General features: G+C 28.5%; 1 protein-coding gene across 2 annotated transcripts in view; it reads left to right on the top strand.

Moving 5' to 3' along the window:
- Positions 1-8,511, top strand: part of LOC129972386 (potassium channel subfamily T member 1-like) — a 452,573-nt gene extending 444,062 nt beyond the window's left edge. For both annotated transcript variants that reach the window (XM_056086510.1, XM_056086511.1), the window contains exons 28-29: positions 3,170-3,254; positions 7,132-8,511. In XM_056086510.1, coding sequence (XP_055942485.1) covers positions 3,170-3,254; positions 7,132-7,321 — 275 coding nt within the window. In that variant the 3' untranslated portion in view covers positions 7,322-8,511. The remainder of the gene's footprint in view (positions 1-3,169; positions 3,255-7,131) is intronic.
- The last annotated feature ends 4,433 nt before the right edge of the window (positions 8,512-12,944 follow it).

The raw sequence follows: 12,944 nt of genomic DNA, 5'->3' as shown, positions 1-12,944 counted from the left end.
AATTATTAATTAAAAACTAACTTTCCCGCCAAAAAATTCTTCCATTTTCCCCACCGCCAACTTTTTCGCCAAAAAAATCTTCCATTTTCCCCACCGCCAAAAGAGTAAGGCTTCAGTTTTTTTTTTTTTTTTCTCCCAACAGAAATGAGGCTAGGGTTAACGTTTTTCGGCGGATTATTTCAAACGATTCTGTTTATTTTCTTAATGTTTTATGCATTTAAAATGAAACATTGTTAATTAATCCATGTTTCAGATTCATTCTGAAGTACTTTTGAATTAAAATAACACAGAATAAAGGAAATTAAAAATGTATAATCTGCATAGCGTTACCCCAACTGGCGTAGAAAAATTCACGCATTTGCGTTACCGTAATTGGCGAAGAAAATTCACGCATGCGCATTCTGTTCCGATTGTTGCCATGACAACCATTATCAACGGACGATTTAAATTATTTTTAGATTAGTTGCATGCTTTTGTAAGTAAATTGTATTTATGTTAGTTATATATTTTTTTGTATATGCTTATAGTTTTGACATCGTTTTTTAAGTAGTTTTTTTAAACCTGTTTTCAATGATTTAAATTATTTTTAGGTTAGTTGTATGCTTTTGTAATTAAATTGTATTTATGTTAGTTATATATATTTTTTGTATATGCTTATAGTTTTGACATCGTTTTTTAAGTAGTTTTTTTTTAACCTGTTTTCAATGATTTAAATTATTTTTAGGTTAGTTGTATGCTTTTGTAATTAAATTGTATTTATGTTAGTTATATATATTTTTTGTATATGCTTATAGTTTTGACATCGTTTTTTAAGTAGTTTTTTTTAACCTGTTTTCAATGATTTAAATTATTTTTAGGTTAGTTGTATGCTTTTGTAATTAAATTGTATTTATGTTAGTTATATATATTTTTTGTATATGCTTATAGTTTTAAGTACATCGTTTTTAAGTAGTTTTTTTTAAACCTGTTTTCGACCGATTATTTTAAACGATTCATTTTATTTTCTTAGTGTTTGATGCATTTAAAATTAAACATTGTTAATGAATTGATCTGTTCATGATGAATCTGAGAAAATTTTGTTGACAAATTCTTGAGATAATACATAAATTAAGAAAGATATTCTTTAGTGCCCATAAAGTTTAAACGCTCAGTGACTCTATTATCAGTAATCATATTATTAAAAAAAAATGCTTTGTTTCAGTAAAAAATATTATTATATTAATTGCAGACTAATCATTTACACTTTAATTTAATGTAAAGCCTAAATTCTACGGGAGCTAACAGAAAATTAGAGAGATACAGATTACGTTATGACTGAAGGTCTTTATAATATTATGAGTGAATTGAAATTTGAAATTTTGAAATATTTTAATGAAGAAGCTATTAAAGTAGGAATTACATAAAATATTTAACTATTAAAATTTTAACGAGCATTAAGATTGGCGAACCGGCTTGTCGCCAAAGGCGGCTAGTTAAATATATGTATAAACTATTTCTGTCATCATTTATGCATGTTATATTATTTCATATTATAAAATATTAATCTCACAAAAATTTTATTTAATTAATCATAAGGCTTGCGATAACAAATTTGATTGCATAAAAAGGTTTTTTTTTTTTTAATTATTATTGAAGCTTCATACGAAAACCCAATTTAATATAAGAAAAATGACTCGAAACAAAAGCAAGGTGCAGTTGCCAAGAGAGTTATCGGTTTTCTGCCAAATATTGCAAAATATAGTTTTTTGCCAAATACAGTATGTTACAGATGGCGAATTGTTGGCGAATTTTTTGATCCACTGGCATAATTTTTTGTTCGTTTGGTGAAAAGTTCTTAAGGCTTACTTAAAGAGCAAAAAATTATAATTCTTGATTTTGAAATTAAATTTTCAAATATTTGTGAATGATGAGAATCAAATTCCTTTTAAGGATGATAGCGATTATCGAAAATCGCCCAGTGAATTAAATTGCTTCTAAAGAGCAATAACGCCAACAATGCAAAAAAAAAAAAAATATCCATTTCTAGTTAATAATATTTACTTTTAAAATGCATAAATAAACTTATTGCTATGGAAAATTCAATACCAAATTTAAAAAATCAATGGATCTGAAGTAGTGGATATACGGTGAAGTAGCTTAAGGAAACACGAATATACAGTTCAACAAAATACAACCAAAGTGCACACAAGAACAACATTTACAATAAATAGCAGCACACAAACAGTACACTGACAGTAAACAAATAATTTAACAGCATAAAGCACTAAGACAGAGCTCCGCAGAAGAGAGACTTCGTACGACTATTCATATCTCCAATCGTCTGTTATTCTCCACCGTCTACTCGCTTGAGTTGAAAATTTAATCTGAATTCAATGTTTGATTCACTATTGACTATACGATTGGTCAACTAACTCAATACTGACTGGCTCCAACTCTAGTTTCCAGTGTAGGACAAAGAAAGTTCCATGAAGGTCAGTATAACTCGCGTTCTAATGTATCTATCACCAAAATTCCTGTTGAATCTGGAATTTTTGTCAAATTATTTGCTCCGATTTTGTTGCCAAATGATTGTCAAGTCTGTTGTCAAAGCCAAGAATCTTTAATCCGTATTCCATTTAAGCATCCATCAGAGTTATCTGTGAAGCTGCATTCCTTCCTTACTATGGAACTAATTATTTATCCATCTGCCTTCGGGCGGGTCGGAGAGTCAATGGTATGGCTTACCATGGAACTAACAGCACTGGAAAGCAAAAATTCAACATTCCAATCTATAATTTTTTTTAAAAAAAGTGTTAAAATTTATGAAATTAATAAGATTTCAGAGAGTTTCTGCTTATAAGGGTACAACATGCTTACTTAAAGAAAATGTTTCCTTTCCATCCACACGGAAAGTTTAATCTCTTACATATTTTGTGATCCGAAAAATAAATATTTCTAAAATTCCAGTGAAAAATGGCGCCCACATTGGTTATATGATTTTAGCATAAGATAAACCTTATATATGACACTACAGAAAAAGATTTGGGATATTTTTAAAATAAACTACTTGGTTTTGTGGGTTTTCAAGTGAATATGTAAGTGTCCGTCAATATTTTCTTTCCTTTCACATTTTGTTTGTTCTTTTTAGAATTTTTCTTGTTTTTCGAATAAGAACGTTCTCATTTTTCAGACGATTGTTCTGAGAAGAGGAATAGTTTATCGTATGTCGTGATCAATCCCAGCTGTGACCTGACACTTGAAGAAGGAGATGTCATGTAAGTAATGAAATAGAATTGTGATTTTATTCCATTTCTTTTTAGAACTAGGGATTGCAAGTCTTCTAAGTGTCGATTGTAGAAAATTTTATTTTGCATGTTCAATGGGAAAAGTTTTCGAAAACATATTTTCAGATACGGAAAATTTTCAACAAAAAGGTATTTCCATGGGGAAAAAATTCTAAATAACAAACAGCAATGTATGTAGAACTAAAAAAATAATCCGATCAAAAGATTTTGCAATTTAAACCAAGAACATTTTTTAAAAAGAATTATTCCTAAACAAGAATATCTAACAATAGCTAAAATCATACGCTATTATTGCCCAAAATATTGAAAAATCTTTTAAAGCATTATCTCATATGGCAATGCTACTTTTTATTTAACTTTCAATTAGATGAAATGTCTAATAGATGAGCGCTACAAAATAGTCAACAAACCTTACTTTTTTCAAATGAAAACCTGACAATCTTCAAAATTTCAATCACAACCCTATAAGATGAAAATTTATTGTTTCTCAAATCTTTTTATGCCTGTATGTAAGATGATATCAGTTTGGCGAGATCAGTTGGCGAATATTTCGAGAGCTCGCCGATAATATCGTTCCATAATCTTAAGTGTAACCAGTAATTATGAATATCGAAGAATTCACTTTTTTCGCGCCTGTGAGGCTTATGCTTCTAAAGATGGATTTTTGCTAGCGATTTTTTCATATAGTTCCATATTTACTCTGACTGAAATTCTGCGCAATTATGTGCGTATAACCAATGAAAATAAAATCTTTTACGAAATTAATTATCATTCAATTTTGATTTCATATGGAAGGCTGAATCTGATTTCATAAGAAAACTGATCGCCAGATTCCCTAATAATTATATTAAGTCATAGCCTATAATAACTATACTAAGCCTACTCTACCCCATTCTAATGCACAAGAGAAAAACAATAAAAACTGAATAACCGAACCATCACGAAAACAACACTGGAGGGAATTACGATTGAGTCCGAAGGGCTATCATCGGCTACGGTACAACCCTTCCCGTGGAAAGTACGTGTCGTCATCGATAGGAGGTAGCCATCCCCCAACATTTCTGTACTTACCAGGGTGGCGAGAACCAACCACCATACCGGAAACTTCTCATTCTCATTTTTAAAGCCCCTCCGGTGAGAGTACAAGTCATAAAATATACAAGATGTTTAAGAGAAGGGAAGAAGTTGGGGGGGGGGGGATTAAAAAGATTTATTTTTAAAGCGAATTCTGATGAATGTATCAAAAAATTATTTCGCGTCAAAAATATGAAGGTAAATGAAAAATCATAAAAGCTTGAAACGCTAAAAACAGTATAGTAAGCTCTATTAAACCACAATAAATATAAGAAAAGAAATTCCTAAATGTTCATTATCGCTTCATATATGTTATGAATTTGATTAAAATATTAATTAGAATTTTTACAGAAGCGCTTCAGGTTTTTACAATTTTTCGACTTCCAGAATTTTAATAAAAAATTACCTTCTGGTTTTTAGTTCATTAATGAAAGCCTTTTTTTAAAAAAATTTTACTTTTTATTATTTTGCATACAATATTGCTTGTGTTTCCCTAGATGAAATAAATGTGGATTGGGCTGATGAGCGAGACACATTTTACTTTTTAAATATTTTAACAATAACTGTTAGAGGACAAATATTCGACAAACGATTAGCACGGAGAAAGGAAATTAGGAGAGTAATTAGAAAGGCGGTGATGTCTTCCGCACTCAACAAAACGGACGTTGAAAAGTCTTGTAGGATCAAAGTCAACAACGTTCTATCGTTATCTCCGTCTGACTAGAGTAAAATAAAAAGAGCTCTTGTGACGTCACCACATAAGTCCAGATCAGTCAGTAGGCTGCCATCTAGTGGTATAAAACTGTGTTATTCCACATTAATTATTATTCTTGGGTTATAATTTGTCATCTGGCTGACTTAGGCATTTTGAGATCCTCGGTAATACACATTAAGCAGTTTTTTAATCAGATGTTCAATTTAGTTTCATATTTCGATGCATTTTTAAAATGTTAATGATTTATTTTAAGTTAATATTATTTATTTTATAAACTTTGTGGATATAATTTTTTTTTTATTTATCTATTGTGGCTCTGAACCCCTCAGCATCTACGTTAGTGCACAATATTATTGAAGATGTTCTACTTTATAAATATTTTAATAACAATAAACTGTAATAAAAATCTACAAGAATTTCATCAATTATACTTAATGTATTAATATTGTCACTATAATCTATCATTCATAAAACTTAATTATTTGGTAACTAGGAACATAAAGTTTTTAAATCAGTCTGGTAATGGCTTCTTTTAGCTTCAGTGGCCCTAAGCAGTTGCCTAGTTTGAAATCCACCGACAAATTTGTTTTTAACCGAGTCATTTTTTTTATTTTATCTTAACAAAATACCAGTGTTATGGATTACTTATTAACTATATTCATTTTATTTCATTGTAAGAAATATAAATGTTGCAGATTATTTTGAGTTTATCATAATTTATTTTAGTGCAATAATATTTTATTTTAGACCCACAATCCTCAATTTTAAAGCAAAATCTTTGATTGTTAATACATTCGGGAAAAGTTAAATTATTTTTTCATGTGTAAATTATAACAATCTGGCATTTTTATCCGGTTCGTTCATTGAGATTGAACAGGGCATGCCATCTGAATCGATTTTCAAAGTTTTATTTGTTGTTTTCTTACAATATTAGCCATCTTTTCCTAGTTAAAATTTTGATGGCTTCATGCATTTAAAGATTTTTAAAAAAATAATCGCATTGTACACCCACAATTTAATTGTAAAAACGACTATTTTCGTTCTGCGGTGTCAAAGGTACGCTTCGGTTCTTCCATATATCTTAGAATAACTTAGATTAGAACGCATGGTAAAAAGACATAGACAAAATAGAGTTACTATTAAGGCAGAAGAGTCCAACAGACCATTATGGTCACAGAAATAGTTAAAAAGACAAAGTGTTAAAATGACTACCAGTTTCCCTTTCCTTTTTTGTTTTTTTGTTTCTCTCTCTGACTAATATTTCAATTTAACTGGATCCGATAAAGATAAAACAGATGTTTAATCTTCATCGGATTAGAATGAATCATTTATTATTGAATGCTACAATGTTGGTATTATAGAAATTTAAACTTTTAGAGTTGCCTCAACTGACATTCAGTTTTAACTGATTGCTTTGATTAAAAATCATAACTTGAAATATATACTTTATAGTTTTCAGTCTTTAAATGGATATTTCTACAGCGTGGCCAAGATGGCATATCAAATTTGGAAAGACGTACAGATACTGTTGCTGAAATTCTTAGATGATTAAACCGCTGTGGTAGTGAATGCCATCGTTAATTTTTCATTAGTCTTTTTACTTGTTGTTATCTTTTAATTGGCCAAAAGTTATTTGTGTTTGTTACACGATTATTTCATTGTAAATATTTACACATTTGTTTCATTCAATGGACGAGCTTCACTAACAATCAGCCCTCCCAATCCGCAATATGTAATATGCAAATATGCTATTCGTCCAAATCCCCAATACGTTCATAATATGCAGTATGCTATTCGTCCAAATCCCCAATACGTTTATGATATGCAGATATGCTATTCGTCCAAATCCCCAATACGTTTATAATATGCAGATATGCTATTCGTCCAAATCCCCAATACGTTTATAATATGCAGTATGCTATTCGTCCAAATCCCCAATACGTTTATAATAAGCAGATATGCTATTCGTCCAAATCCACAATATTTTTATCATATGCCATTATCATCTTCCATATATATGCCATTCGCTCTAATTTAAAATGCATTTATATTTTACAGATACGTCATTCGCCCTAGTCCCATCTGGAGCAAAAAGGTGTTTCTCACAAGAGGTTCTATCCGAATCAAATCTCCCAACAAACTTCGCAGACAGGGGGCTAACAAATCGACAGAAGAAAATCTTCCGGGATCAACAGGTGATGAACTAGGTAAAGGTGATGAAAAAGGAAAACAGGGAACAACTGTTTAACGCTCACAAAAAATAACAGTTTTTACTCCATGAGCTTATACATCCTCAAAGAAATTCCATTAAATGAATGCCAAAATACCCAAACTGGATATACTTAAAGGAGTTTATTTGGCTATAAACTCAAATACATATGAAGGATTTTGCTAACCATATAAAGACAAAAATGGTGAAAAGATGTACTAAAAAAGCTATTGTTATAAATGAACAGTGACGTAAAGAAGATGTAGATGATGCCTGGAGCAAAACATGATTTTTTCGCCCTTAGTTGTTATCAGTGGCTTAGCAAGAGTTCGATTGTCCCTCTTCCATAACATTTTATTTAAAAAAGTGGCATAAGCACACTAATATTTTGTCCCATGGCATCCATACTCCTCATAGGCACCCACATCGTTACACCACTGGCAATGAAGAAAAACAATCGATTCTCCAACATAGACTAATCTTTCATGATATAAACTTTTCTGATGCCTCAGATTTACTACTATGTTCAAAAAATTCCGAAACTTATTTTAATACTGAGAAACTAATCCAGTTAGAAATTATTTATTTGATCTTTCTTTGTAGTAATGACCCTGTACAATTATACATTTTTCCTCCATCGTTCATAAAAAGATGTGAATGCGAATTTCAAGCACCCTTTTGTTCAATTCCTTTCTTGTGCCTTTATCGCTGCACTTTTTCGGAACTTGAGAATCGTTGCCCTTAAGCAAATTCTTCATCCGAGGGAAAAGTTACAAGAAGGGAAATCAGAGAAATAAGCTGGTTATGAACGGATCAAAACTTGGCGTTTTGATTTGTAAATCGGTATCAATATCGATCTATGCGCGATTGTATTATCGTAATGGAGCATCAACATTAAATCACGGAAATACCTGGATTCCCGAGCTTGCGCGCATGCGCTTTATACATTTAAACTGGATGAGAACCTATTCGGACTAATCGGTTATATGATACTTTTCGCTTGTACTATGGGAAATGCTTTATTCATTTGCATTCGGTAAAAGATTTGAAAAGTTTCGGAATTTTTTAATCATAGTAATGTACTATTTCATGCATGTAGAGCGTCGATAATTCGGAGGACTAATCAGAGAGTAAGGAATTGTGAAATTAATATATGCTTAATGTAAAATATTGCATTAAAACAAAATTAAAAAAATTCTCGAATAAATGACTAATGACTACAGATGCAAGCACAATTTATGTTAATCTGGGTAAAATTTTAAAATATTCAGTTTATAAGTTTTTTTTTAAATTTAAAATCCATTTCTTAACTAACTTTTAATTGAAAAAAAATTCAGATATTACAATCACAAAGTCGTATAATGTTCTGAAATATATTTGTTAGTCTGATTTATATATAGAAATCATTCCTTGGATACTAGGAAGAGAGAAATCATCCACATTTTCCTCTTAACAAAATGATCTCTCATGCATTTTCATATAATATATCTCTTCAAGGGTAACTGGTCTGCAAAATTTTTCTCGTAAAATTAACAAACGAATTTTCTAGAATAATTATTTATTTTCATCAATTCTAGAATTTATAAATTGATTTTTTTTTTATTTAAAAGATTTTTATTATTATTAATTTTTTATTTATTTTATTTAAAAAAACATATTTTTACTATGCAATCGATAATATATCATTTCAGATACTCACTGCCGAAGTGTAAAGTGCTATGGGGAGACATTTAAAAAAAGTTGTCATTTGAAATTTGTTAAACCTCCAATGCCATATTAACCCCTTCTTTATTTTAACGACTCTGATTCATGATAAAGATTTCGACCTACACATGAGTAGCACGAATCAGAATGGTGAGCTGAAATCGGGCTTAACCTAAATATCACGAGTCAGACTCGTGGAATGATTTTTGCCAATTATAATCGTGACTTAGTTCTTATCCGCACACCATGACAATTGAGCGCCATTCTTATATCTGTGTCACAACATAATTTTGTACTTTAGTTTTTGAAGTAAAATTTAATAACTCTTACAAAATGCAAGAATGAAACGTTTACATGCAAGCAATGATTCAAATCACTCTAGTAAGCGTCGTCTCCTACTACTTGAGGCCAGACTTCGTAGTGATAAATGGTACTGAAAAGGGTTAAATATGGAATCTGAAATCCATATGATATAAAGTAAATATAATTTTATCTAATATGAAATTCGATTGAAATAAAATAACAATTAGTCCAACTTATCGACGCTTTATTTCAATGAATTTATTAAATCGTCTATTAACATTTATATCTATGATCCAAATAAAGCAAGTTGACAAAATGGGCAAACTTTTTTAAAAGAAAGTGCTTGAAAACTCTTAAGAACAAATAGCACAATGTACAAGATTTACAGAAGAACAAAAAGACTAAGACTCATGTAGATTGATATATTCGACTTGTAAGCGACAACAAATTTCTTACTCCTTGATGAAGTCGAATATCTGCTAAAAGATGAAAAAAATGAACAAAAAAAAAGTAATGCAGATGCTTAGATATCTACTGAGTTGAAGAAATGCTGAATGAGTGTTACAGTTTATTTCACCTCCAATATTATGACACGTACCAAATATCTTCAAAGATCAAAGCGTAAAGTATTTATACACATTTTGTGCCTTTCTTAAATCTATTAAAACCAATAAAAAGAAGAAAAATATATGTACCCTGCTACGATAAAAAAAAAGAATATGTATTAAAAGACTTGGAAAGAAAATAATTTTGGAGTTAAACAACAGAAAGTAAACCTACAGATGTGACTATTATTTTGAAGATATGCATGCACAAGAATTATAAAATGCTGTTAAATATTTTTTGTACAATTGCAGAAATACACAAGAATATTTCTAAGATTTTGGGAGCTTTATTCTTAGAGTAAGTATCATGCGTGGAAAATAAAGATGTAAATTGTAGCTGAAGAATCTCAATGGAAAGTTCAGATTATAATCTTCCTCTTCAGAATTATTTCATGTTTCAAATAAATGTTTAAGAAATCTGAAAGAAACATTGATAGGACCAGTGTCAAGAATATTTTAAAATGCTCAGTAACATTTCGAATCTTCGTCTTTTCTAGCCGATAGTGAAATATAAATAATTTTGACTTTTCATATATAAATATACTTATATACACACACATACATATATATCTATATTTGGTACCTGCTCTTGTAAATATTCCTTTACATTGTATTATGTAATATGCACTAACTTTCTATGTTTATTCTCCAAAATGCACCAAACAAAGTAAAGAGTAATTTTTTCCTCTTTTTTAATATAATGAATTATAATAGTAATACTTAAATCTCCCTTTTATATTTTGTTATTATCCTTTGTGTAATATAAATGCTTAAAGTACTGAAAACATTTGAACAGGTAAAATTCTACTTTACAGAAATTTTTTCTTCAATGAATTATCAAAGCAACTTCAGCTCCTTTATTCTTGAATCTAACCCTATATGTCATTATCATTATCATATTTTTTTAGAAACCGAAACTTTTGTAACAAAATGAGTAACAAAAGTTATGTTTCAAAAACAAAAATTATATAAATATTAATGACAGTAAGAAATAAAGAAAAAAAATAGTTAACTAATTTTCAACTAAAATTAATTTTTAAAAAATAATTGTTTTGTTAACAAGCTTTAAAATAATTCTGATGTATCTACAAATATTTCCTCCTAAATGAATAAACAGAACACTTCTAATTCTCTAATTAATGGATTCCCTATATAGAACGAAATTTTTATTCAACAAAAGTTCAGAAAATCATTTAATATATAAGTATGAAAATGTAGAATTATTTTGAATTAAATTAATTAAGGAATCTTTTGTTTAATTAAAAATCAATAAGTTGTAAAATTAAAAAATTCGGTCTTTAACTCAAAAATGAAAAGGCAATTTTATTAATCATCATTAAATTATTTAAAAGGGAATTAATGAGAATTAAATTTCCTATTACTAATTAAATGGGAAAAATGAAAGAGGAATGTAGCACAAATAAATACAAATATGAATTAATGTGGTTAACAGTTTCTTTCCCAAACGGTTTCTTTCAAGAGAATTAATAAAAATAAAAAATATATACTAGTCTATTGCAATATACTAGGCGATTTTAATGCTAATTAATTTTAATATTTCAAATCAAGAAAGTGTGAAATATAGAGATCAGAAAGAAATTCAAAGTTTATATATTAGACAGTAATTCAGTAATATGCTTCACTATGCATTTTAATAAACAATTTCATCAATTATTGTGCTTTTACAATATCAATATAAATACTTAAATATGCTGATTAAAAATAGCAAATTATATAATAGAATATATTCAGTCATGACCAAATAATTTAAAATTCTTCCCACAAATATTTTTAAATCTATTACAATAATTCTTTCATTTATGAAATATTTTTTATTAATTTATTTTAGAATTAATTTAAAAAAGGAATCAAAATTGAGTGATTTTTTAAATTCTGTTTATGAACTCGACAATTATGTTTTTAAAATATTTTCAAGTAGGATATTCAGCTCAGAATACTAAAAAAAAAAAAAAAAAGTTACCATAATTTACTAATGCCAAACAATTGCCAGATCTATTGGCAATTTTCCTAATTCTTCAGCATACCAATTAAAATTTGTTTTTGTACAATATTATGAGTCTTAAAATTTTATCACTTTCTTTGTCAGATTAAAAATATTTAATTTAAATGTGTGACATAAAAATTCAATTTCAGTTTATTAATTATAAAAATATTGAAGAGATATTAAACCAAATATGGCATCGTAAAATAACATTATTGATAAATTTCTTCCCAATGCTTTAGACAATTCTAAATCTTTGGAACATGAAAGTTTTTTTTTAAAATTCTAATTTAATATCCTGATAATAAAAGAAAATAACGGAAAATGATAGCATAGCATTTACACAATCATATGAAAATATTTTTAACGACTTAGAGACTTTCAGTTACCAGTATAATTATATAGGTAATCTGGAACCAATATAATATATATAATAATTATATAAGAATAACCTGCAATTTAAATTCTCAATTATTAATATTCTTCTTTGTGTATATTAAAATTCCTTCGGTTATTTCTACTCCAAAATAAAAACCAATGAATTACCAAATTAAATTTTTACAAATAAAATATTTACAGTTATTGATAAGCTATTTTATATAATTTTTTTTAAAGTTATCTTTAGTAGTTGGTTCATACTATTTTTCTCTAGAAATAAACTGAAATCAATATGAAATGCATAAAAGCACAGAAAAAGTTGAGTGCCTACTATAAATGTGATCAATTACTAATTTCTAAATTGTTAAAAGATGTAAGCACAGACTTCCAATTGGAAAAATGCTCTAAATGTGGTAAAGTATTACAAACAAGTAATTTAAATCAATAAACATGCTCGAAGAAAATGGAAGATGGATTTTTATACAGTTCCTGAGTTCTTTTAGTCACATTTAATAAAATATTTTTTATATTTCACTGTTTAAAAAATTAGTTTTACTCTTTTACAACCAAAATTAGCCAATTATATAAAGCTTTGAATTTCATTATTTTAGACCAGGAAACTGTCTCCTCAAATGATGTTATGTTGATTATTTTCTTTAAGGTGGTCATT

This window comes from Argiope bruennichi, chromosome 6, assembly GCF_947563725.1.
Source record: "Argiope bruennichi chromosome 6, qqArgBrue1.1, whole genome shotgun sequence".
NCBI lineage: Eukaryota > Metazoa > Arthropoda > Arachnida > Araneae > Araneidae > Argiope > Argiope bruennichi.
This window is presented reverse-complemented; position numbering and strand designations above follow the sequence as displayed.